Here is a 27,985-nt window from a genome sequence, read left to right as displayed (position 1 = left end):
CTTGCAGAATGAAGAATGACCCACAGCAAGGATTTTTGCTACATAATTAGGGAACTGTATCATCCGATACCACCACTAAATTAACTGATCATCTTCGGGTACATTGTGACTGAAATTACTAACTTAGAATTTCTACAAATGAAAGAAAAATGATTTGTCATTTGATGCCTTGCCGGTGTTTCTGCCAGAGTCTGAATCCAAAGAAACCGTGAAAGTATCCTTAGTCTCTGAACCACTTCCATATCTTAATAGAGGCAAATCTCTGTATTCATTTAAATGGTGATCATCTGTTGACTTATGGTGCAAACAAGTTGCAAAGTCATGGATTCATTTGTACTTAAACAAACATGTGAGATTATTAATGCACTGTTTTGGCCATGTCTAGACCCATAATTTGTATAAACAACCTTTGGTTAAACCACTATTGAAAAAGCTTTCTCTTCACCCACTGCCCAGGTAACAACAGACAATGCAACTATCATTACTGTCAAAGCTGGTAAAAAAGTTGACTCCGACAATTAGCGATTTTGTTTAAAATGAAATCATTTTTGATCTCCTGGAATGACTGGTTTTATAGCTTTCTGCTTTATTTAGTAATGTAGAGCATAGAAATTGACTGATCAAACTGACTTCAGTTAGCAATATAGGGCTTGATTTGGCCTGGTGCCCATCCTTTCTTCATTCAGTAAAGGATTTGAACGTTCTTCTTCTGATTTTATTAGGAAGGTATGCATTTTCACTATGGCGTTTCCTAATCTTTATCACTGATTTTCTTTAAAATCTGCCTCCAGTCATTGACCCACCTCATCTGACCCTGCCAGTACCAAGTAACTATCTCATTGTTTATTTGGGATAATGATCCTAATCCTCCTGTAATCTCAGTGAATTCAAGGCTAGCTGCTCTATTATTCAGCCTATATTTATTGAATTTAAATCAAGCATTAGCAAAAGCAAGAGCCTTCCCTCTAAAGGCAGCAGGCATCAAGATCAATGCCTTGCAATATGCTGACGATACCGTTATACTAGATCAACTCTCATAGGGCTTCAAAGATTACTAGATGCGACTGCCTCCTTTTGCAACATCAGCAACATTAAAATTAGCATCTCTAAATCTAAGGTTATAATCTTCGACTTGAGGCTGAGCTAAAAAGATGTGTTTTTGGACTCTCTTGGTTGACACTTTCCTTGCTCCTTTGTCAAAGATATGTTCCAAATATTGGACTTCTTTGTAACACTATTCCAGCTTACCTGGATAAACTTTGTGTCTGTTCTCAGCCAGGTGATTTAAAAGTGCAATCATATCTTGTTTATAAGCTTCTCATGTATCTGATGCCACAAGCAAGTTATCAATTTATTGCACAAGAACTGAATTGTAGGACATCTGCTGGGACTCCAGATTCTTTTTCAAGATCTGGTTGAAAATGGACAATCTCTCTGTATACCCCTGTGAAACTCGGCACCATGCCAAAACTCTCTCTCTGAACACAAATGAGAACAAGAACTGGCTGTCCTCATGCAATGGAACGGAGAAGAAAGCCTGATACAAGCCCATGACAGTGAACCATTCTGCGGTGCACGGAATTTGGAAAAATATGATGCTTGGATTCGGTACCATGGGACAACTTGGAACAACAATGTTGTTTATCTTTTGGTGGCCATTAACTTGTCGCTCAACAAATAATCAACTCTGGTCTACCGCTAAGACAGCACCAAGCACATAATCGTCCTCTGCCCTCAGGCACCGTCATTAGGAATTGTCGGAGCCAAAACTGTAATTGTCTGACATTGGTAATTGTTGAAATGGGTTGGAATTCTGAAATGGATTTAAATTTGCCTTGGGCATCTGATTAATGTTAAATATGGGATTCCGCATGTTTTGTGGTACCATCTGGGCTTATGGAATCTGCATTATTGGGACCTGTTTCTGCATTGGTATTTGCATCTGCTCAGCCAGTACGTTCTGCATCTACATCTGTTTTCCTCCTTGCATTTGGACATTTCTAATTAGCTTTTAATCTTCAGCCAATCAATATCCTTTGGAGGAACTTTGTCCTTAAGAAATGTAATTACTGCTTCATATTTTTCCATGACTACAGGAGATGGTGCATTAGTGCAAGTATCTCTTGTTGGCTTTGCACGCGGCCATTGTACTGTAATTTTAAATTCAGCCCACAAATCATTCACCACTGCAATGTCAATGTATTCAAATCAATCCACAGCACTTTTGAAATATTAACAAATCTGTCAACTTGTGTGTACCACTGTACAGGCTTGTCTCTCAATTTTGGAAAATTGTTCGTAAATGCTGCAAGATCTGTCCCTCTCCTTGGTAGCTGAACAGATGCTCCTCCTGGTGTTTCTCTCAATGGAGAAGCTGAAGCTTCTCCTTCATCTGGGGGACCTGTTGATAGTTTATTATTTGTTCCATCTGCCTCTGCCTCTGGCTGTTTCTTTTACTTTTCATTTTTCTTTTCCCATGTGCTCTCTAATTTCTCAAAATGGCTCCATCTATGAACATATTTTACTAATTCAGTAATGTGTAATCGCATCCCTGAAGAGCGCACTGTCTCAATAGCTTCATCATCCAATTGTACCCTGAAACGTTTCTAAAATGGAGCACTTTTTGAAATATTGACTTTATATTTTCTGGCTAATTCTGTCCATTTATCATGAGTAACAGCTGCACATCTTGTAATTTCTATACTTATGCACTGCTCTTCTAGTTTTCTTCTGGTATTTCTCTTTCTCTTTAGCATGTGCTGTTTTCTGCCATATGTTAAATGCTTTGTATTGTGTGGGTACAGGCGGTGGCTTCATCTCATATAACTTTTCTCTCAACCCTTCAATGACTCTTAGTTCAAAGGTACCATAACTCAAAGGAACTTCCTTTTCAGCGATCTTACACTACTGAAGGAGCCACAAACATGTATGTAACCCCCAAATTCGTAGTCATATAATGTGCAGGTGTACCTTTGGTAGGCACCTCTTCACCTTCCCAGGAATTGTCAAATCTCCTCTCTCAATACTCTTAAAACCGTTAAAACATTTCATGATTTCAAATTTTAATTCAACTGCATACTGTTTTGATTCTATTTCTAAAATGTCAGAATTATTTTTCTCCAATCCCTTAGAAGCTTTAATACTTGAAGACTCTCTAACCAATTTCAATGCAGTACTTACACAACAATTGACCTATAGCAGCGTGGCACTCTGTGTCATCATCACCCATTCACAGTGCAACAATACACCAACCAACCAATACCATAGCGTCACACGATGATGTATGATATCATTCTTTGCAGCGGCACACCCCCTTTACAGTTTTCTCTTGTACACACAATTCTACAACTTTAAGTGATCACAAAAAAACAATCTTTGTCTGCTCCACTAAAGAAAACAAAAGTAATTCAACAATCAGAATATTAAGGTGTTCATACCCTCAGACTTTTCACACCAAAAAACATTTCAAACACACAAATGAAATCTCAACCAGCGAGAAATCGCCTTAATTAATGTAGCTCCACCTTTTGTGCAGTTTGGTTATGCTAACATCAATCAATATTAGTACATTCACAACAGTTTGTTATAATCCCTATCTCAATTGTATAGTAAACTGTATCTCATGACTAATACCACAGATCTCTAGCAGACAAAAAATCCATATAAAGTGTATTCTACACTTATTCCAGTATCAGTATCCCCGTATCTTAGACTATGTCAAACCTGATAACCTCTTTAACTTCTTCACAATAAGCACATGAACATGAATAATTCATTCAACTGCAAGGCACGACAATATCAACAACAACAATTACAACTGAAACGCATAACCCGATTGATAGTCACACCTCTAATACAGCAACGGCCTTCGAAACTGCACCTTGCTAGTCTTCAGATTCTGGTGAACATCAACCATATCTCTGCTACCAAATTTGTTAGAGTGGGAATCCGTTCACAAATTTTAAATATCACGGTTTACCATCAAACGGGCAAATTCCTGCTCTGATAGCCTACTTCTTGTCTATCAGATCTTTGCCGTTGTTATAGAGACGAAGAAAGCAATTCATCATATAAATTATCATCACAATCATTGGTCTAGTTTTAGACAATAAAGAGAGTTTGATGTAGAAGTGTTTTATTAATCAAATATTTTAGTAGATAATATTTATTGCAAATCACAAGTTAAATTCAGATTAATCTCAATAGTCAATAAATGACAAATATATAAAATCAATATCATAAATGTATTAAAAGTGCGTTCCATAAAGGAAAGAATCCCTATTATAAGAATCGGGTGAAATTGAGTTAGTCAGAACCCATAAAGGGATCTAGTCTGAGAGAGTGAGAGAAAAGCATAACGTTTCGGAGTTTAAATCGGCTCAAATAGATAAAAAATATAGAAACTAAACACTTCACATAAAGAGTAGTTTTGAAAAACTAAGTGTAGTCTCAAAGCAATGTGACATAAAGTCTGTTCAGGGAATAATGGAAAAGTGGAAAGTGGTAACCTACTCTAAGAACATGCACTATTATAGACCACACATTTCACAAAGTGTTTGCAACATGTTGCTCTTCTCGTCTCCTGTCAGCCAATCAGTGTCCGATGCTCTCCTGGGAACATCTTTTCACACAAATACAACAGTCCTGAGACAGCAATGTTACATTTGCAACTATTTTATAACAACTACTGACTAACGTACGGTTTGCCTCGCTCAGGCTTACTTTCCCACATATACTTTACATTTTTAATTTTGTAAAATACCTACATTTTAGACAGTTTCCATGTGGAAGTCGAAAACATCTATATTAATGAAAAAGAAAAAAAAATCAATATCACAATTGAAGGGGAAAAACAAGTAGGTTAGAAAGGCAAGTTCACATTTTAAACTCTGCATTACAATGTATGAACTCTTCACGACTCCATTAAACTGCAAAAATTAATTATGTGTAAAACAGTGATCTTTGTATAAGTGGAAACATTCTGTGGAAATATTTGAAACAATATAAGCAACTTATTCATTATTACAAAACATGATCATGGAGAGAACAAGAATCAAACTTTTAATGCATGTTTAGCATTTTCTATTCAAGCTTGCTTTCAAGCAGTTTTCAAGCAGTGCTACTTTAATAATTGTGCGGCCTAGTACGAGTAAATAGGATAGCTTACAGTTTTATGCATTCGGAGTACATTATTTTCTCCAAAGTTGCACATTAATTATGCATGTTTAATTGAAACCAGCATTATTTTCTTGTTCATTTTAAAACTGTACAGGTGGTTGGTTTCTGAAAAAAAGCAAGGCTGGAAAGGGTAACTTCCTATAAATATCTGGGAATATGGATTGACGAAGGATGGCACAAAGAGGTATATCTGAAAGCACTGAGGAACTCGGCTGAAGCATTGAACTAAACTTTTTAAAACCTTTTTTAAAGCATGACGGGCCCAGACACAAGAATATTGCCTAAGGTGATAAGGGCAAACTAATGCTGATGCTGACCTATGGAATGATCTAATTTAGGAATCGGTTTAGCTGCTGGCTGTAAAGGGCACAGTGAAGTTGCTACCAATGCCTCTTTAACTTGCCACATTTCATGGCCCTATACAAATTCCATCTAGAATTTAATCTAACAAGGCAAGAGCTGGCTCTGCATACCAAGTTCATCTCTTGCAGGGGCGAATTCCCCATTAGGACCCTGGGGCTGTGTCCTCCTGAAATTCCTTCACACTTCTGTACAAATATTAAATATATTGATTTATTTAGAGATACCATTGTATCTCAACACAAATTGATTTATTTACGTCTTGACTGTCTGTCCCAGGCTGCCTGCCCCACCTCACTCTGAAACAGGAGATCGAAGACAGGCAGTAAAACAACTTTGTGACCTGTGACGCACGACGCAGGGCTTACTGTTCTAAAGCCCTTCATTGTCATTGTAGTCTATGGCAGTATACACTATAGGCCAGTGACATTTTCAGCATCATGGTTTTATGTGCTGGAGTCTCTGTCCCTGCGTGAGTGCAGCCGTCCGTCATTTACAGGCATAGATCCCACTCTTTCCCATTAGTCACATGTAGGAGTCGATACAAGCACATGTGCTTTGGTGCCTTGTTCTTGGGAATAGTAAGTGTTAGAATGCTAATATTCTGTTGTGTATATTGTGCTGAGACCCCTCGCCACGCTAACCTCCCCTACTGTGACACCCCAGAGCCTTGCAGCACATCAGTGGTCCTGTTAGAAGTGGAGCTGCTGCATTTGTTCCCCTGCAAAATTGATCCAAAAGAAGAGCTGGCCAGGGTTCTTGTTACCTTGTGAAGTTCATCCAAATATCCGAGTCAAGTGCAAAGCGAGAGATATGTGCTTACGGTAGACACTTATCTGCTGTATGACATTAAAACTGGCCCTATCTTTATGTCCTTAACTACATTAATGCCCAAAACATGGATTGATTTACAAACAATGAGTGTTAAAATCCTTAAGGCAATGCATGTCAGCAATTTAATTCCTCTCTTATTTTAAGTTTTACTTAATCTTGCCTTCCTCAAGAGTTAGCTATTTAATCATGTTTCATTTCTGTATTTTTTTCTGTGCATACTTAAAGCCGTGCCAGGTGTTGATGAGGGCTTTGATTGAGAGCGCTGACACTGAAGCCAAAGCAAAGTGCCTGTCTGTGGGTTGGCCTCTCTGCAGAGCACATAGAACAATGGTTATGTATTACAGTTGTAATTGCAAATCTGTTAAAATGTGTGTGAAGGGGGTGCACAGATGGCAAAATATTTACAGAGCAAAAGCAAAAGGAAAAAAATTGGGTAAACGTGATTGAGCGCAGTGTATGTTTGGAAGTGGTGAAGTGAAGGAGATGCAAGAAAGTGCATTTGGGGAACAGTGAAAAGAGGGTGCAGAAGAGGAAAGAGGGTGGTTGAAAATGTGCAGATGGACGAGATGTACAGAGAAAAAGGACATACATATCTAACATAAAGCGCACATAACTGAAGTCCAAAACTCCTTCCAAAGGCCTCAATACTACTGAAATTTCAGAATTGAAACATTTTGAAGGTGAATTATTTATAACAAATCCTTGTTGTTACTCATTTATCTTAAACAACTAACAACCATTCTTCACGCAGCAAAGCGAGCGCTGGTAAGGGCGAAATCGCCGATCTTCCTCAACCGCCATTCCCCACGCCCTGACTGGGACACGCCCACTCCGAGGCCACACCCCCTCCCTCCGGCACATCTCCATAAATATGTGCATGTGCCGGAAGCGCAGCGGACGAGCGCAGCGGGCGCGACGATTGCGCGCCAAAGGCGCGCTTAAGGCAAGCTCGTCTGCGCTCGTCCGCGATCAGGACGCGACCGGGGCCGGTCCCCCTCCCCGACCCACTAACCATAACACTGCGACATACACTCGGACTGAGCTGATGTCTCTGAGACCCCCCCTTTGCGTGACCTGCCCTTGTTCCACTTTTGACGCTCGGAGCCAGGTCTATGCCTGCACAGTCTGCAATTTCTCCCTTCCAGCTTCAGATCACACTACAAGTACGGCGTACGCTCTGAACGCTCTGAACCCGGCTTCCACCCGCGGAGCTCAGCCCTCCCTGACCCTCAGAGCTGCGCTGATCAACTGTAGATCACTGAGCAAACATGCCATTGACATCTGGCAGTCCCTTCAGGACAATAACTGGGATCTGCTCTTCCTAACAGAAACGTGGCTGAACGACACCACGAATCCCGCTATCACCCTTGCCCTACCGGAGGGTTACAGTATTATCTGTGCCAACAGACCCAATGGTAAACCGGGAGGTGGTGTCGCCTTAATCCATAAATCCAAATGGACGGTTACCCTCCCTCCATTTGATCAAATTGAATGTATAGAAGGCCTGCCTTTCAGTGTTCAAATCTCCCCGTCCTCCTCCTGTTCGGGAATTCTTATCTACCGCCCCCCTCATTCCAATACTTCTTACTTACCGGCTCTGGTGGATTATGTTATTCAGCTTAGCACACGTTACGCTAACTTCACCGCTTTAGCAGATTTCAATCTCCATGTTAACAACGATTCCTGTTCACACAGCAACTATTTCATCTCTACGCTCGCGGCCTGCAACCTAGTCCAAATAATAAACCTACCCACGCATAAAGCGGGTCATACACTGGATCTGATCTGTTCCAACTTACCATCTATTCGGGCGACTCCCCCTACCCCGGTTATTTGGTCGGACCATTTCCTCATCTCTTTTGAGATTGGCATCCCTTGCCACATCAGACCCGTTATCACCCCCAAATCATCAGGCAGAAACTGGAGTCGTATCACCCCTGAAACACTCCTGGAATATCTAAAAAATTCCCAACCTTGTCTGTCGTCTGATCCTGACCTACAGATTGACCACTTGGACGCATGGATCGGTCAGGCCTTAGATGCTTTGGCCCCTCTTAAATCCATCAAAACCCACAGGGCTGTACCTTCAGCACCTTGGTACTCTGACGAGCTCCGGCAGAAAAAGGCCTCCTGCAAATCCCTTGAACGCCTCTGGAGACAGAATTATTCCCCGGATAGCAAAATCACCTATAAAACAGCCCTCAAAGAATACCTGAGAATGATCGAGGAACACAAACGAGATTTTCTGGCCTCTAGAATCAAACTCGCCAGCAATGGCGTCAGGGAGATTTTCAATATAGTTAGATCCTTCACAGACCCCAACGCGTTGACTCGAACTCAGCCCGCCTCACAGTCGCCATGCGATAAACTCTCACAATTTTTCGAGGACAAAATCGAGACTATCTATTCCTCCTTCCCCACCCCCAACACAGAAGGACGGGAAGAGGAACCCACTACTCTCTCGCCACCACTGTTCACCCTTTTCGAATTTGCAGCCGTCTCGGAAGCCGATTCTTTGGCCGAACTACTTAAATGCAAATCAGGCTCTCTGAATGACCCTTGGCCTGCCAAGCAATATAAAAACCTAGCACCCCTACTTAATCCCTACCTGAATCACATCTGGAATGACTCCCTCAGAACGGGCAGTTTCCCTGCTAAATGGAAACATGCTTCCCTGGTCCCCATCCTTAAGAAGCCCAATCTGGATCTGGACCACCCCAGCAACTATAGGCCTATTTCTCTCCTGCCTGCCCCAGCTAAGATCCTGGAAAAGCTGGTACACTCTCAGTTGGCGAATTACATCGAATCCAATGGGCTTCTCCATGACTCCCAGCACGGCTTCAGGTCGGGCCACAGCACGGAGTCGGCCCTTATTGAAATGGCCGACTCTGTGAGGTGGACGCTTGACCTGGGGTCGAGGGCGTTGTTAGTGCTGCTGGATCTTTCAGCAGCATTCGACACCGTCTCTCATTAGATCCTGCTGAGGAGGCTAGAGGACTTGGGTCTGGGCGGCGCAGTGTTGACATGGTTCTCATCCTATCTCTCAGACCGCACACAGCAGGTTTTCACCCCCCCTTTACTTCCCCGGCAGACCACTCAAATGGGGAGTCCCTCAGGGTTCTTCCCTGAGCCCGCTCCTGTTTAATGTTTATTTCACTCCCTTGGCTAAGCTGATCGCCCAGACTGGGATTAAATCCACCTCCTATGCTGACGACATTCAGCTACTCTTCACCTTCGACACCCCCTCCGTTTCAGCCTTTAATCCGCTGAAATCCTGCCTTAGGGACATTTCTAGTTGGATGGATGCTAACTCCCTCCAACTTAATGCCGGAAAAACGGAGATCTTGTTTTTCAATTCACCATCCCCTTTGGATTCTAGTCTGTGGTGGCCAGAAGATCTGAGCCAAGCCCCCATCCCTAAAGACTCGGTGAGAAATCTAGGAGTACGTTGGGACAACCACCTCAGTTTCAACACTCAGGTACAAACAGTAGCAGCCTCCTGCTTCGCAAAGATCAGGACTATTAAACGGCTTATTAATTACTTGCCGGCGGACTGCCGTAAGACTGTGATCCAGGCACTGATAACATCCCATCTTGACTATGCCAATGCCCTTTACCTTGGTATCACAGCAGGCCTCTGTCATAAACTTCAGACGGTCCAAAACGCCGCCGCCCGGCTGGTGGAGAGAATCCCGGCTAGACATCATATTTCTCCACATCTTCGTAAACTGCACTGGCTACCCATTGCTAAAAGATGCGTTTTCAAAGCCATGACGCTGGCCTTCCGAGTGTCAAAAGGCCATGGGTCGGCCCATTTGAAAAACACCCTGCGACCATATGTCAACTCTAGGACATTACGCTCCAACTCCCTATTTTTCCTGGAAACCCCACGATTTAAACAATCTCGTGCAGGTGGAAAAACCTTTGAGGTCTGTGCCACTCAGCGTTGGAACAAGCTACCGCTAGCCTTACGCACCTGCCAAACTGAATCAGCATTCCGTAAATCCCTGAAGACCCATCTCTTCTCTTCTTAACAGGCTTTCTGATGCTATGCTTTCCGCTTCCAGAGTTCTCAGCGCCGGGACGCCCCGTTGGGGCAGCTGTGCGCTTTACAAAATACACAAATAAATAAATAAACCATTGACAACGCCTATCGTACTGACAGGTTTTAGGTGCAGGTCATTTGCTGTGTTATATATCTGGATGCAATTACATCTCAGAGTGAAACCAAAATACTGGTTGGGCAGGACACAATGGGAATCACAGAAATGTATTTTACCTGTTCATTTTTAGAGAACCCCCGCATTTTTCATCCCACTTAAAAAGCTGTCTTCATATATTTCTATAGAACTGATTGCAATCAGCAGGTGTGGGTCCTTCCGAAAGCCTGGTTAGAGCAATTTCTTTCAAAGTTGATGCCGCATGCAGTGCAAGACCCTGGGCAAGCACGCACTTTAAAAGGCTGAAGTTGTATTGTACAATTTACACGTTACAGTAACTGTTGAACATATTAATGCAATAAGATATTGGTCAGTTTTTAATGTGTTTAATATTTCAATACTATACGTTCCCACTGCTTTATAAGCCTTGCTTTATCACAAAATTAATTTGCTTTAAAATGCACCATTTGCCAATCATATTTTAGATTTTTTCTCTGGTGGAAGACCCAGCCTAGACCCCACGTTTGTCCAATAAACTTGCTTGCGTCGCCCACTACATAAAAGTCATACCAAACCTTTACACCCCACCACTTTCAAATGCCACCAGCCACCACTGATCTCCTGTTGTGTAAAATTAAAGGAAGAGGGCCCAGACTCAGTGACATTTTTGCTGTGGCAGGTAATAAGAAACAAGTCAACCATGTAGAACCAACACCATAAGCTCTTGCTTCAAACTCTCGAAGAAAAGAACCTATGGGAAACCAGTCTTCCAAGCAAATGCCTTGCATAAGTGTTGGTGAAGTGTTACTATCTATTGCATTAGGCTAAAAAGAAATGAATAAGAATGCCAATGCATCTCTTTTTGTTAAACTTTATGACCCCCTAGACTGGGTCCCTTCCTGATGGAATCAAAACAACAGTGAATCAGGCTGTGGTTAGGAGTAGTAGCGCTCAGGGGGCACTGGTACACTGGCATGGAAGGCTGCACACCGACTCACGCAAGCTATGAAGGCTGTGCTATGCTGCTCCTCAAACACTATGACACATTAGTTCCACTGCAAAAAATTAATTGCACTCAGGAAATATTGGCTACAACTGCTTTTCTGCCAACTGATTATAAGAACTTGTAATGAGGCGCTCATATAATGTGTCCATGGGTCAACAATCCAGTCAACAGGACGCTTTCTAAACTTCATCAAAGAGGCCGTCATAGAACTGAGTCAAGAGTAACTATAATGTTGTTAAATATTATTGTTACTGTTGGTGTAATCTTAGAACAGACTTTAGGCCTCTTCTCCTGCCAAACCTTAAACACGCTTGCATTGTCTGTGACTATGATTGTGTGCAATGTAGGCTGCAGCCATATTTTAGAGGCTCTTAGGCCTCCCTTTTACTAAATCTATCTGTCTATCAATCAGTGAATTCTAGTCTATGTCTAAGATGTTGTACATCTTTTTTCCCATATCATCCCAGAGGAATAATACTTGACAACCAATCTCCACCACTCATGAAACAATGGAGATGATGGTTGGATGTACCATTGTGCAAGTATATAAGTCTTGCAAATACCAGACAATTAAAATATTGCTAATCATTTAAAGAGTAATAGTGAGATTCAAGCCAAAAACAATAACTAAAGTTGGTTTAGTAAATTCAAGGGACCGTATAAGAGATTATCAGTGCAATATAGAAGTCCCATATTGTGGATACTCAAGTGCATGTTCAAAATATACAATATTAACAACACCATGTCTTCATTTATCACATGCTGAAGCTCTTACTTTGCATTGATAGAGCTTAGCTATGGTTTAATAGTCCACAAGCTGAAACGAAGTTTTGCATATCTAAATTGGATGATACATTGTCTTTATTGTAGTTAATAAATAAAAGTTACATTTCTTACCTACATCAAGGCCAAGATCTCTGTTCCACTTTAGCAAGAAGAATTTGGCATCATTTGGGGCCCCTTAAAACTTACTGGAAAAGTATAGCTAGGAGATTAAACACTTTAGAAATAAATATTAATAATGAAAAATAATGAAATAATACATCAGCCAACACAACTACATGCTGAGTTACTTCATAATAAGACACCTGTGCCATACTTTGGTTAATGTCCTCCATCAATTTGCTAGATTCAGGTTCATAGGTACTTCATGATATGCCAGCTAATGCCATTCTGTGTTAGGGTCTGCCTTCATGTGTCAAACAAAATCATTAAATCCCAATGTACTTTTTCATATTCCGCCCATAGACATCATGTTTCCAGGTACTCCATAATTTTTCCAGGTACCCTAAACTTTTTCCTCATTCATGGACTCTGCTACCTCACTTTAGCTCAGTCAAAGTCAGGTATTTCCATTAAGGTTCAGCCAATGTCATCATATTCCCATGTATCTTCACTCAGGCATGCAAACACCCATGCAGGTACCCACTGCGAACACACGTATGTGTACAATACACAGATACAGACAGACACACCCTGTGAGAAAACACAAGCTTATACACACACGTGCACACACACATTTATGCACATTCATATATACACAATTACCCACTTGTTCACTGATCCTCTACATATCTTGCTGGTGAGTGGTATCTTCACTTTGAATTCTCTGTTGCTTTGTGGCTCATTTCTAATGGGGGTCAAGAAGGGTCATGAAGACAGCAGGGCCTGGGAAGGTCCTGGGCCATCTCCTGGACCAGGATTATGAGCTGCTGCAGTTGAGCTTTTGCAGGATTGCCTTAATGGCAGTCCACTGGCCAAATGAAGGCCAAGGCCCTGTCTTACTTGGTTTTGTGTACCTATCTAGCCATATGGGCCTAACAGCCTGTCGAGCATAGCCAGTCATGTACAGGACATAGAGAATATTATGGCAGCCAGTGGCGGCCACCTCTAACAAAGGGTGGTGAGGCAGGTGGGGGAGTGTGGGGGAGCGTGCAGGGTTGGTGTGTTAGTAATAATCTAAAAAATGTATCTAAAGCCGCCGCCAGCCTCCTGCGTCGCGTCGCTCCTGCTGTCCTCTTCCAGCCCCTGGGACACACTCACATCCAGATCAGCACGGGGATTGGCCTGAGCCGGCTGGAAAAATACTCCACTCAGGTCATGGAGTCTGTGGGGTTTCTCCAGCCCGGCTGCTGAATGCCCAGTCCGGGCTGGAGAAACATAAGTGCGCATGTGTGTTTTGGTCGGCTGCTAAATGCCCAGTCCGGGCTGGAGAAACATAAGTGCGCATGTGTGTTTTGGTCGACCTGAGACGGCTGGCCAAACACATATGCGCATGTAGGGAGTGCACAATCACTTCTCCTCCCATGCCTCGCCCCTCCCTGAACAAGCTGGCTCAGAGACGGCAAACGAAAAATAAAACAATGCTAGAACATCGTTTTATATTTCATTTGCTGGCTCTGTGGCAGGTAGTGGGGCGATGCTCCTCCACCATTGCAGAGGAGCCGCCGCTGATGCCAGCACAATGCAAAAATTCAGCACCCTCAGCGGTGGTAAGAGTGCCCTTTTATTTGTTTACCATCCTTAATTTATGTGTGAATTGAATGTGACAGCTCAATGCATTTGCTGTCCAAACATGGACATCAGAGGTTGAAGTGGACGGGATTTAAGGGGAACCGCGTGCCTAAGCTTTCTTTAATTTTACACAAACATACTTTCTGTTTATGAAAAAAAAAGTACCTGATCAGTTAATATTGACCTTCAGGTGCCTCCGGCTAAGAGATGGAGGTTGCCTCCAGTGCGGTGAAGTGGATGGAGAGACAAAACGAAAGAAAAAACAACAAGACGTTTCTCTAGGGTGCCTGCTCCATGGAAGAAAGGTGAATGCGTGAAATTGGTTAGTCAGCACATGTAAAGGGTGCATGGGAGCCGGTGTAGGCTTTAATTGATGGAGTCACTTGAATCTTCCACGTGACAAAGATGTTTTCTTTTTGACAGGCAATGTGAGGGTGTTACCAGCTGAGTTCTGGGGTGAGTCAGTTTAATGGATACTCGGCACAGTCCTATTGCATATTGCTGAAATACATATTTTGAAAGCATTTATTTTATCTTAAATACTTAATCTGTTTTGCCATTTTGCAAAGAGTTTCTTATGCTGTTTGCAATACAATTTTTAAATAATTACATATTCACCGTGCTTTCAGTCACAGGCTCGTAGCACTAAAAATACACAAGTCCCTATTCCCCACAATGACAACCAGGATTCAGTTCTGTGACTTCTCTGGTTCTTTTTAGCTACATCTTCGGTCCCATTCCCACAATCAATCAATCCACGGGACTTCCCCTGCTGTGCGCTATTGGGCCAGCTACCACAGCTGCTCTGGGAAGGTGTAAAGGCTCGCAAAATGTTCCCAGTTCTTATCGTTTCAGCAACCACTTATCTTGGTGCGGGAGTTTAATCAGGTCGGAACGCGCTGAAGCCGTTCCCGCTAGGCATTTTCCGTACAGTCTGTGCCGGTGCTAATGAAATCACCACCAGAACTAATGTAATACATAAATTATTGTTTTGATAATGCTAAAAGAAATATATCAAATATAGTGCGACGTGGTGAGAAGATATTCAGGGTGTTTTTTCAGCGACACATTTCCGATGTCACATAAGTGTTTTTTGTGTGTCTTTTTTTACATCGGCGTGTCTGTGAAATGTGGGTTTGGCTATAAATTGAAAATATACTGCCCTCTAGTGGCGCGAGGGCTTTCTCTTTGTCTGTCCTCGTTTAGCAAGTACAATAGGTTGAAAGCTGTGGTAAAACGCAAGTCGGACCACAACGGCGCATTAACAAACGACCAAGAGTTGTTGAAATAACTAAACTATAACCTGTTCGAAGCAGCTTGTGTGTAAAATATGCATACTCGTTTGTTATTGCATTTATTTAACCGCTTGCTCACTTGGTATTTATATATGTGCATAAAAGATGAATTTAACTATAAGGTCCTTAAACAAGACAAACACGATAAGAGCAGCATTACATATTAACAGAATAAATACAACTCCTCAGGTGCTATGCTATAAAACAAGCCCCATCAGAGAAATATTTTACTTACATTTTCTCGGCGCTGTGTTTCTAACCTCAGGTCGAAACCAACACTGAGGCCAGATGCTGGAAACACAGCCACCTCCCCGGTGCTATTTATGGTTAAACAGCAATGCTGAGGTCCCAGCTCTCTTGACATGGTGTTACCAACGCACATACATATTGGACACAAGCATACATGCCAACATTCTGAACCGAGTGAAAGGGACCATTTTGAAAATAATCCAGAGAATTGATTTTCCCCTTGGCGTACGTTGAAGCGGAGGGCGCTTTAGGCAGCAAACAGCTAAAATAAAGCCATTTTAAGGGTTTAAAAAATCAGGAACCTCCCGCATAAATCAGGTCTGTTGGCGTGTATGCATAGGAGTGGGCTTCTGATCAGTCCCTTGGCACTTTTTAGGAATTTCCATTTGCTGGGGGGCCGTCCTTAAAGCCATGGCGTTTTGTGGATGCACAAAAAAAGAAGCTTATTAGAGCACACCCTATGCTATGTAAACCAATCCAAGATGGTATTGGACAAATATTAGTCACATACCAGAACAATGTGTTTCTAAGCATATGAGGATAATACAATGAGACAAATGATACATAGAGCATTGAAATAGTCCACAAGCGTCATCAGTAGATAATTCATTTATATGTTTCTTAAAGATTCCCAGCACACGATTCAACCGACACGTGTTTCGTCTGTACCAGACTTAATCAAGGCAATAATGGGAATAATGAAGCAGTAAATTCATTGTGAATCTGTTCAAGTGGCACATCCGGTTGTGTGTTCCCCAGCCCAAAATGTTCACGTGGTGTACCCGTTGGTCAGAAAGAAAAACAATTGCAACAAGGTACACGATGCAATCGATTCCAAACTTCGAATGATGAGCTGAGCACTGCTAGAGTCTCACCCCGTGAGTTTTGTCACATGTACTACGCGGCAGTACTATCGTTTTTATTGTTTGCAAATTTCAAGTAACCACTTGTAATGGGGGCAAGGAAGTGTTCGTGGCCACGAACACTTCCTTGCCACATTACGAGCGGACAGACGTGCTATTTCGGTGGAGTTATACACGTATACTGGGTTGCTGACTTACCATTGTCGTGCCCCGATTTTGCAATTCACCATAAAGTTGCAGCGCACTGCTAAGAAAACTACACTTTATATTTACAAATAATAAAAGCTATTGTACTGCCGCGTAGTACATGTGACAAAACTCACGGGGTGAGACTCTAGCAGTGCTCAGCTCATGATAATCTCTGGATTATTTTCAAAATGTTCCCTTTCACTAGGTTCAAAATGTTGGCATGTATGCCATTATTTCTAGAGATACAAGGCCCCATGTTAAACACGTTCTATCTACTAGTGCATTTGGAGAATGCCCAAAGCCATTCCTTCCATAAGGTCACAATAAGTCCTTATTCTCACACACATCCTTTCAGCCTGGTATAGTGCTATTGGTACAGTTTTCCACTGTTAAGCTTTGAACAGTGGGAAAATATGAGCAGGTCTTGACTTGTAGAAGCTTTGATGCAAGCGTAGGCCATTAAGTGTTCCAGGCCAATAGTCAGGGCCGGACTGGCTTTACCTGGCATTGGGTGGTTCCCCGGGAAGCTGGAAGGGTAGGGACGATTTTGTAGTGTGGTGGCTATTTTTTTGCAATTGTGCTGCAATATCAGCCCCCAGTAACAAAAGCAGTAGGCAAGCATTTCCAGCCTCCGGGTGCCAGGCAGTTCTTCTTCAGGGACTGGTCCGAGAATGTTGCCAGATGCTGCTTTGGGTTCCCAGTCCGGCCCTGCCAATAGTCTCACACATGTAAATCCCAGGCACTCAAAGGATTCAAGTCAAGTCAATTAATCTTTATTCGGGTATAAAAATATCCACAAAAGAACATGACATTTAACAAATTTCAACATTACATTAACATAGATAAAATGTTTCAAATATTTTATATCTTCAGGGTGTGACCAGAGCAACAGCATTAGAACATAGAAATCAAAAGATGACTTAATAGCAGAATACCTCTAAAATAGCAGCGAAGATAAGGTGTTATAAAGTGCAGGGATTAGACCAAATTGGTACAGGGAGCACCATCGATATAAGGTTAAAAACACGGGATTATAGCCGATTTAAGACAGGGGGTTAAAATGTGAACTATGTCTTTTAAAAACATCATAACACTTCCCAAATACAATATACCAGTCCTTTCATAAATTGATTAAATCCTTGGCTAAAACTACAGTAGGGTGAAAATAGGCATAAAATTCTCAAAAAAGCGGCTTTATTTACGATACCCGACCCTCCCTACCCTCTAAGACAAAGTTGTCTACACCTCATGTCTAGTTTTCCTTAGTTTTGCGGCTAATCTTAGAAAGTTCACGGTGCAGAACAACGTAAAAGGATCGGAAGAAAGTTTCAGATACAGGAGTGCCACCCTTACCTGGGTAAATGTATTTTTTCTTAAAATATTTTTTAAAAATAGTACCCGTGGGTACTCGTAAAAGGGACAGAAAAATACAAAATGTAGGGATTCGAGTTTTGCACTGCTTAGCCCCTAGTTTTACTTATTTGCCCCTGCCTAGCATCATGGTCTTTGTTGTATCTGCAGCAGCTTCCTAGTCGTTAATCCTTTATTAGCTTCATATGTCTCTTTAGATCAACTGGCATTTATTGCATGGAATTGCTATCTTTGTAGCACCGACCTAGCTCACAGGTAGTGGAGAGGTGTTAATGGTGAAAGGCAGGAATACAATCAGTGACTGGATGAGGAGGGAGGAAGTGCCCTGGTTCTGAGGGAGGATTCTGTGTCACAATGTAGTGTTCTTTAAAGAGGTCTTTCCTAACCTGAAGAAGGCTTTGTGTAGATCCTGAGGGGCAGGGGGATGCCACTCCAGATCATGGGTGTGTAAATGGAGAAGGCCTCTTGCCTAGTCTTTCCCTTCGTGCACTTACATTGAGGATTCGGCAGGCGTTTAGTAGATGTGAACATGCAGCGGCAGAATCTGGTAAATTGGTATAGGTGGTGGAGCGGATAGACGAAGGAAGCAGTGATTATCAGTGTGGGAATCTGCAGCTGGCTCCAGTGCAGTCTAACCACTGCATAAAGGAGTTCCATTTAGATTCATTTTACAGACAATTATTGTGAAGATAGTGCATGGATTCAGCCCTTCCCTTCCTCTGTAGATCACCCGTTAAGAAGTAATGATGATGATAACATTACTCCTACTACTAGTAATACTAATGACAATAATAACGCTGCACATAATACTAACTACCACACTTGTGCCATTTATAACAGCTATATCCGACAGATGTTATTGTTACCTGTCTTGTGTGTCCCAGTGGTACACTAGGCTCCTCTATGAGTAAAGACAATATTTCTGTCTCCACTGTACACATTCAAATGAAAAATAATGAAAGGCCGGATCTTGATTACAATCTGGCAGGAGGGATCCATCTATTCTTTAAGACATACTATGCTTTGACATTACTGTGATGAAAAAGGAGAGCAAACATAAAATATGCAGCACTGAAGCCAGAGGACGCGTTTTAATCAAGAAGTGCTTCAGGCGATGGCTCACATAAGCTAAAAGCCACATTTTCCAAGTATCTATGAAGCTGAATGAAATTGCCTGCAGGCATTTCTCTTCTGATAAAAATGAAATGTCTGGGTGAACGCTCTGCTATCAGATAGTCCACCTTAGCATGTCACCTGTGCATGCATGCATGTAGTAATTCCGCCCCTAACATAACAACATAACGTGTATTTGTAAAGCTCACGTATCACCCAAGGGTATCAAGGCGCTCAATAACAGAAGTTTGTTGTTACTCAACTCAATGGTACTCATTTTATCGACCTCAAAAGGATGAAAGGATGAGTTGATCCGCCGTGATTTGAATCTGTGACCATGAGGTCAAACACAGGCCCCTTCATTGGTTGCATTAGTCCACTAAGCCACCAAACCCAGCCTCTCTAATATCACCACCTGAAAATCAGCAGAACTCATTATGAGGGCGTTAGATTTATACCCAACAGTGAACTCAACTCTGAATGATTGGTAGTATCAGTAATCCATACAGAGGTGTAGTGAAACACCTGCTTTGTCAGCTTGAGCAGGGGTGTCATGGGATAGATTAAATTAGTTTTAATGGCTCTTAGCTTCGAAAGGTGCTTTCTAGCTCACAACACAGAAGCAGATATAGTAAATAACAGGAAGAAAATACCATGACAGTTCTGGGATAAGGGTCATAGGGTGAAAATAAAAACCCAACATGGTTATAGAGACAAAGAGGAATGATGAAAATAGCAATGAAAATATGAGAGGAGTGAGAGTGTGAAAGAAGGGAGGAAAGAAAAATGCAAATAGAAGAAAATGGAAGGAAAAAAGAAAGGAGGAAAAGAAAGTTGTCAGGGATGAAAGAAAAATAATGGAAGGAAGGAATGAAAAATAGAAAGGAGGAAATAAGAAGAAAGGAAACTGTCCTTGGGGAAACCATACCTGGGGAACTTCCTTGAAAGGGTAGGAGGGAATTGCACATTTAGCTCACTCATTCAATAGACAGTCTTATGGTGCATATATAGATAGAAAGGCCACTGGGTAATTATAGCTAGGGTCTTGTTTTCATTGGAAATGCCCTTTTTGTGTTGCTAATAACTTTGGCGCCATTTGGTGAATCACCAGGAAACTTTCCAAAAAATGCTACTTTTTTTTACTAGTTTTCTTATGGAAAGTTTCAGGTGATCTGTCAAGTGGGGCAAAAAAAAATCAGGTTCCAAAACATGTTTTCCCCATTCATTTTTCCATAGGAATTTTAAACTCAGCTACAGCCCAACACATTTTTCAGAAAGGTAGATCTTGGTCCAGAAAGAGTGCTTTCTATGATTTGTGTAAATCCATATGGTAATTTTTGAGCAGTTAGTGCAATTTTTTTTATATTTCACTCCTCAAAGGATCCGTGAAACCGACAGCTCTCCTGCTGAGATTTGATTGTCTTCACCACATCAACCATGAAGTAGTGGCAGCCATCTTAGGACTTGGTCCAGAGTCCCAAAATAAACAGTAAACAATAAAGTCATGGGGGCATGGTAGTGATAACCTGACCCCCCAACAGGAGCTAAAAACACATTTTGTTTTAATTTTGCCAGGCAAATCAGTGGCACAATAAAAAAAACAGCATAGGCTTTCAAGCCCTACCAGAAAATACCCCTTGGGGTGAGCCAGGGCTTGGGGGCGGCTCAGATGGTAATTAAAGAGTGGGGGGCATTTGATCTCCCCCCCCCCAAGCCACTAACGCCCCCTGGGGATTCCAACCCCCAGGGCCAATATGTTAATATAGGGGAGGGTGGTGCATGGCCCCTTCCTGTGCCTCATAAACCCCAGGTACCCCAACACCTGGAGCCATATAAAACATTAAGGGTAGCCTTTCTTCCCTAGCCTAAAAAGGCAACAGAGACCCCATCCCCAGGGATGAGTAATTAATAGAGGGAGGGGTCATGTGACCTCCCATCCCTAAGCCTAATTAGGTCCCAGGGACCACATCCCCTAGGGTCAAAATGTAAATAAAACTAGTGCCCTCACCATGCACTAATAATTACTCCACTTATTACATAAATCATTACATCTTCTATTACTTTATTGATAATGTCACTGCAACATTTGCAATTCATTTATTGACGAGAAAACTGTGCATGACTGGGCACGAGTTATTGTTACCTGAGGGCACAAGTTATAGTTACTTGAGATAACTATAACTGGTGAATTTCAGTGGTTTTTTTTTTTTTTAGTTTAAAACGGTATGTTGTTACTGAACATTTCACCTAACTAGAACACTACTTTAATCTTTCTTTTTTTCAGTAAATATGTTACTTTCCAATATATCTTCTGGCCCTATTACAGGCTATGCAAAACACAGCTGTATCATAAATACAAGAACCCAAAAATTGTATACGATGTTAGATATCTGTTAAAGATATTTGTGCATCAAGACCATTTCATTCTAGGTGTGCCCAGTACCATACAGGGACTCCATATATGCTTGAACTGGGACTCCTTCCACAGGAGTTTTCAAGGTTTGCAGCATTACAGGGAAATTCTTTAGTGTTGGAGACTTTCTTGAGGAATACCCCCTCGATAACACTCGAAATTGAAATACACCTCGGTCACCTGACCTTCCAATAATACTAGAACACTTCTCCCCTACTTTCAGTTTCCTGTAACTACGCTTCAAGGCCATTTGGCAGGCAGCCCTCTATAGTGGATTTCACATTTCTGTCTGAGTTGCCCCCACCACCATTGATAAGATTTGTATTATTTTGGAGGAAAAACAAATACTTATCTTTCACCTAGAATTTAACTTTTCTGTTTTTAATTGAATTTTCACTAATGTTATATATCTTTTAATTTTTCACAGTGCCGGCCATCATTAGGATTTGCACAGTGGCTTACATTATTATTGATCCAGGCCTATCCGCAGTTTATGTAGTGTACTAGCCTCCTGTATTTGACATTCATACAGTCTCTTCCAATGGATATGGTTACACTGGGATTGGTCTTCTGCTCCTGGAGCATGTCAAAAAGTAGGAGATTTTCCAGAGTATTAGAGTAGGATGTAATTGCTCAATGCTTTTCATAAAACAATAGTTAAAACAAATGAACTTTATAAATAATGTTTATCGCTTACGAATTTGTAAGGTATGAGGATTTTTCAACTGCAGTTCTCTTCTCTTTTGTTAAGTCATTTGGTTAAATTATCACTGTGCCAAATAAAGCACTTGAAAGTCTAGGTTCTGAATTCCATCTGTTAAAGGTCAAACATACATTAATCAAAATGATTAAATCCATTGGATCGTCGTATCAGAGTTATTTGATAATCCCAGTGGGTGCTGGATCTTGTCTTTCAGTAAAGCAACACATGAATTTCACATTTTCTCAATTGAAAATCTTAACTTTTGAGATTTTGCCCAACAATTGTCTTGCTCAGATCATTGTTGTGGCCCACCTTTAAAAACAATATAGTGCGCACATCCTAGCAACATACGATTTTCAAGGACTAGGAAATGTAAGTTCATATGTCTTAACATGGTGATCTAAATCAAACATCTAACTAAACATTTCTGAAATATTAAAGGTCACGATTTGGCAGTGTCAAAATCCTTACAGTTCCATGCACAGTAACTTTAATCTTGGTGTTCATTTAGATTTCTCTCGAAAGTGAGTAATTTTACACCTACGAGTTGTATTTTGAGTAGCTAATGATTTTATTGTAAGGATGTACTTTAAACTTATACATTCATGTCATGGCAATTACAATACATACAATACAATGTATACGGATGTATGAATTGTGTTCATTCCATTTTTAAGTGCCTCACCTAATTGAATCTTTGCTATCACAGGTACAAGATCAACCACAAAATATTTCCCACTGTGAGAATGTATCATGCTGTGCCCTCTAATTATGTTTTTGCCATAGACGCAACATAAATATGGGTACATATGCATCCTCAGAGTACTAAGATAACTTTTCCCCTCACCCTTATTTTACCAACTAATCTCGTACCTTTGCATACCATGGTACGGGGATCACACCTCATTAGACCAAGCTTCAAATATAGAAATCCCTTCCCCTGCTGCTCCTTCTGCACTTTTTCACCTCTGAGAGGCTTACCAGGCATGGTGGAGGCAGGGACTCATCAGATTTCCAATGGAGGTACGCTTTCAGCTGATACGGTGGCATGGCAAGACGTGGAGTGATCCGTTCAAGCTGTTATGTTATGCAGATTTGTAGAGCATGCTACCACCCGGGAGGGCATACTGTCACTGAGCAGGTGTTACTTCCAAGTGTTCTCTCAAGAAGGAATCCAGGTCATCAATGGACAGAAGACAGAAGTACCAGCCAAAATGGTATTCTCCGAAGCAAGATTCATTCAAAGATGATGGACAAACCAAGAAGAATTCCTGCCAATTAAAGAGTGGAGGCCATCGATTCAGTTGGAGGGAGGATTTAAAAGTTTATTCAGGTATGGGAGAAGACTGTCACAGTTAAATGGGTACTGAGCACAGTCAGGGATGGCTATGCCATAGAGTTATCAAGTCTCTCTCCAGAAACAGGAATAATTATGACTCAAATCCCAAGACATAAGGTCAAACGTCGAGCTCTGTTGGGTGGCGTGACACTCTTCTTTGCAAAAGGGCTATAGTACATGCTCCATAGGAGGAAAGAGGAGAAGGAGTGTACTCCAATCTATTCTTGGCACAAAAAAGTGCCCGATTCATTTTGCCCTCTACTAGAACTGAAATGGTTGGATTTATGAATACAAACAATTAATATGTGCATGGTGACCCTCCAGGCAATTTTTCCTCTGGTAAAGCCAGGAGATTATTTAGCATCCACAGGCTTACATTCCGATTCACGAATCATACCAGCAGTTACTGAGTTTTGTGGTAGGACACAACCACAACTAGGTCAGGGTTCTTGCCTTTGGGTTAAAATTCTCGCTGAGGGTTTTTACAAAGGTTACGGCTCCACTTGTGGCTTTACTACATTCTGAAGGAATTGTTCTGCATTCTTATCTCGACGACTGGCTGGTTCAGGCTATGTCGAAAGAACTTTTGTCTTCCAGGGTGACCAGAGTATTATTGATTCTTCAAGACCATGGTTTCTTAATAAATGGGAACACGCCAAATTCGGTGCCCTGTCAGGACCTGGACTTCATAGGGGCCCAGTTTTGTACAGACATAGGGTTGGTTACCTTAACACACAGAAGGGTCCAAATTATTCAAGCTTCTCTCTCTCCGGAGGCGTCTCCAGTTCTCGCTTGGTTGAAGGGGCAGGGAAGATTTAGCCTCCACAGTATTTTCAGTCCCATGGTTAAGGGTTCAACGGAACAGTCTGGTAACATGGATCCTCTAAAACTAGTCCCTGGAATCCCTAGACTTGACGACATTAGTTCTATTCTCGTCTTGAGTGAGGAAGAGTCTGGTTGAGTGAATGAAGAGTTGCCACATCTTGAAAGGAGTATTGCTTGCTCCTCCACCTCTGCTAGTCATCACAACAGATGCCAGCCTGTCAAATTGAGGTACTTGTTTTGCAGACTATCAGGTTCAGAGCATTTGGACAGTCAGAGAGGCTCAGAAATCATCAAACTGGATGGATCAATAGTCTACAAGACTTTTCCTCAAGTTCTGCTTGCATTGGATATGGGGCAATGCAGTACTGATTTGCATGGTCAATATAAGACGGGTGAGGGGGCAAAGTCTCTAGTGACAAAAATTGCTTCAAGAATGTTCTTTGGGCTCAGAAGGTTTTGATTTCATTGACAGCTAATCACATTTATTGGAACATGCAACAGGAATGCAGACAATCTCAGCAGGCAGATTCCTTTGTCTCAGAATTTCTATCTATTTTTTTCTTGTATCAATCACCTCTGCCAGGCGGTTGGGGAGTTGGGCGCTCCTTCCTACACGTATCTATTTTACAAAGCTGGATAATGTAGTACTTTCAGTAGCCCCATCTTTTGTTCCTGAAATAAATTCCTCATTTCATAGACAACAGGAAATCATTTTGCCTCTGTTTTCTCCATTTTCTTCTCCTGAAGAATAGATGTTGAACTCGTTGGATGTTAGAAAGGCTTTTCTCAGCCAATTAGGAAGACAGAATCATTGTTTGCGGATTTTTGGCCAGCAAAAAAGGAGGTTAGCCAGCAAACGCTTCTTTAAGTAAATTGGTCAGATCCCTTTTTTTCATGGATTATGATGCAGTGGGACAGATGGCACCAGTAGGAATTCAAGGCAGGTGTACATGGAGCATTGCCTCCATGATGGCTGAATTGCAAGGGGCATTGATTGCCGAGACCTGTACAGCCGCTACTTGGTTGACCTCTTCCACTTTTATGAAACATTACAGAATCTCGGTGGCAACTCATGTCGATAATTTATTGGCTATAAAGTATTCTCTGCAATGAAGCAATAAAGATGAGTGTTTGGTGTATTAAAGAGTAGTGTTTGATACTTAAAACTAAAGTTGTTGTCCTTTGTGTCTTTGCTTGTTACATCTCACCAGTAATGAAGCAAAGCAAAAGAGGGACATGGCGGTAACGTTGATATTACTCAACGGTATTTGCATTATGCCAAGTCCTACTCCCTCACTTTCATTCATACAAGGGAACGCCCCCGCAGCACGGAGCTAATGTGTTGTTTTTCATGTCCAAGCTTGATACTCACCCCAGGTGCGGCTGGGAGGCAGGATTTTTTTTATATATTTGCCGCTTTGTTTTGGGTCTCACGAGGCGGGAAAGCCTCACCAGTAATTAATTAAAGTGAGGGAGTAGCCTTTGGCATAATGAAATTATGGTAAGTAATATGAGCAATACTTCACATGGGCTGTCAAAGCATATGTCACTGTGAAACAAACCCAGGTCTCGCCACTCTATGATTCCTTCTGATTCTCAGTCTCTTTACTACTTGCTGCTCTTCTGCTTTCAACGTGTATTTTGACTTTTGCCAGAAGCAAGAATTTGCATTCTCTTATTTCATTGTCTGATTCCCAGTGTGCTTTGCAATGGGTTGGAAAGTTCCATGTAAATGCCAATGCAGAACTGCAAAATCCTAATTACCTGAAACTGTTCTTTTTGCTCTCAGAAAAGGCCTACAATGATTAGTTGTCCACAGACATGGACATATTTTGCATATAAAATTGTGTTCTTCTAAGTCCATTTAATGTGTATTTTGGATCGTTGTGCATTCCCTTCTCTCGTTCTCATTCACCCTTGTGGGTGATATAGCAAGTAAAAAATATATATAGCTAAACATGCAAAAGGTAACCAATTTGAATTTCTATTTTGTTTAGGTACGGAAACATGTAAATGATCTGTATGAAGATCTGAGAGATGGACATAACCTGATCTCACTTTTGGAAGTCCTTTCTGGAGACACCTTGGTGAGTTAATACAGCTCAATAAGAAAGTATGATAAATGGTCTGAAAGCTTTTTCCTCGGTCTGGATAGCTGGGCATAGTCTCAAAAAGAGCAATATATAAGTTAACATGTACTTGTTACACTTCTTATTAATGTTTGCTGAGTTCCATTCCATTGTTCAAATATGGGGATATTTATGCGATTTCCATCATTTTACTTTTGCTATCTGACTTCATCTCACTCACACTCATCCTAAAGAAATCTGTAGTCCGGTTCCTTCAGTGGCCACGGGAATTCTGGAACAATGAGGGATCACATTATGCAGTGGGGTATCTGAATTTAGCAGCATAAAAAAGGCAACTTTTGAAATATATGTAGTCTGATTAAAGTCACACAGCATGGCATTACTATCTAGCTATTATAATATTTTAACATTCTTGGGTATTCAAGTGATACGAATAGTTTAGAAAATACATAGTCATTTTAAAGCAAGAAAACTATACACATTTAGCTGTTAATACACAAAATGATATTCACAAATAATTAATATTTTTTTCTTTCAGGCCAAAACATGAATACCATTTTTTTAATATTGTTCTTTGAAACTTATCTTCAACTCCTAGGGAAAACGAGTTTGTGTACAACTTATGCTATGTTGAACTCCACAAAACACAAATCTACATGTATAGACTTCTTTTGATAAAGGGCACACCTTCTTCATTCTATCCATTCATCTATCCTTTGAAATCTGACTCCTTACTCTTTGTCAGGTTTTTATTCTGAGATTACAATATGTTTCTACTGGGAGCAAACCTTCCCAGAAGGAAACTGCCCTGCAGTACTATTGTTAACATGTCATGTTGCCAGCCTCTCTTTAGTGGGAAGTTTAAGTTTAAGTGTATCAGACCTTCTAATAGCAGAAAGGCTTAGATTTTTCCCAATTCTAACTGTCCTCTTAAATAATGAATTTGTGAGAAATATAAATATAAATTTATATCAACAGTGCATCAAGTCAGTCAGTCAATTAAAGCAATAGTTAAGGACATGTTGACTGTGACAGATGTGGAGTACTTACCTTGGCAAGAATTGGTCTGTACACTTGACACAGATTTACTTCTCCTCTATTATATGTTCTTTCTTATTGTTTATGCCGAAATATTTCATTAAAGCCCGTTGAATGGCAAAGGATTTATATTTTTAGATCTACAAAAAAATGTAAACAGGTTTTCTTCCCCTAAAACTAAAAAACAAATGCACCTATCTTTAGTCAGTCAAGATTCACATTCCGGTGTCATCAGTGCAACCCAAGTAGCGATTATCACATCCTGGATGTCTGATGCATTCTAAAATTTTATGGGGTATAGGCAACTTCTGTAGACCCTGCAGAGAGCCACATTGAATGTCACATGCACCAGTCTTTGAAAATGTAAAACTGTTTAATATGGAGCTATTTTATTGAAATCTACAGATCATCCTGTAGATGGTGAACCATAAGGCAGTTCAATAAC

At 41.2% G+C, this 27,985-nt stretch overlaps 1 protein-coding gene across 2 annotated transcripts in view; it reads left to right on the top strand.

Annotated features, from left to right (window-relative positions):
• DST (dystonin) overlaps window positions 1-27,985 on the top strand; it is a 1,436,897-nt gene that overhangs the window by 332,066 nt on the left and 1,076,846 nt on the right. For both annotated transcript variants that reach the window (XM_085610880.1, XM_085610881.1), the window contains exon 3: window positions 26,410-26,499. In XM_085610880.1, coding sequence (XP_085467006.1) covers window positions 26,410-26,499 — 90 coding nt within the window. The remainder of the gene's footprint in view (window positions 1-26,409; window positions 26,500-27,985) is intronic.

Source organism: Triturus cristatus, chromosome 6 (assembly GCF_964204655.1).
Source record: "Triturus cristatus chromosome 6, aTriCri1.1, whole genome shotgun sequence".
In the NCBI taxonomy this organism is placed as follows: Eukaryota; Metazoa; Chordata; class Amphibia; order Caudata; family Salamandridae; genus Triturus; species Triturus cristatus.
The sequence above is the reverse complement of the archived record's forward strand: the minus strand, read 5'-3'. Positions and strand labels throughout refer to the sequence as shown.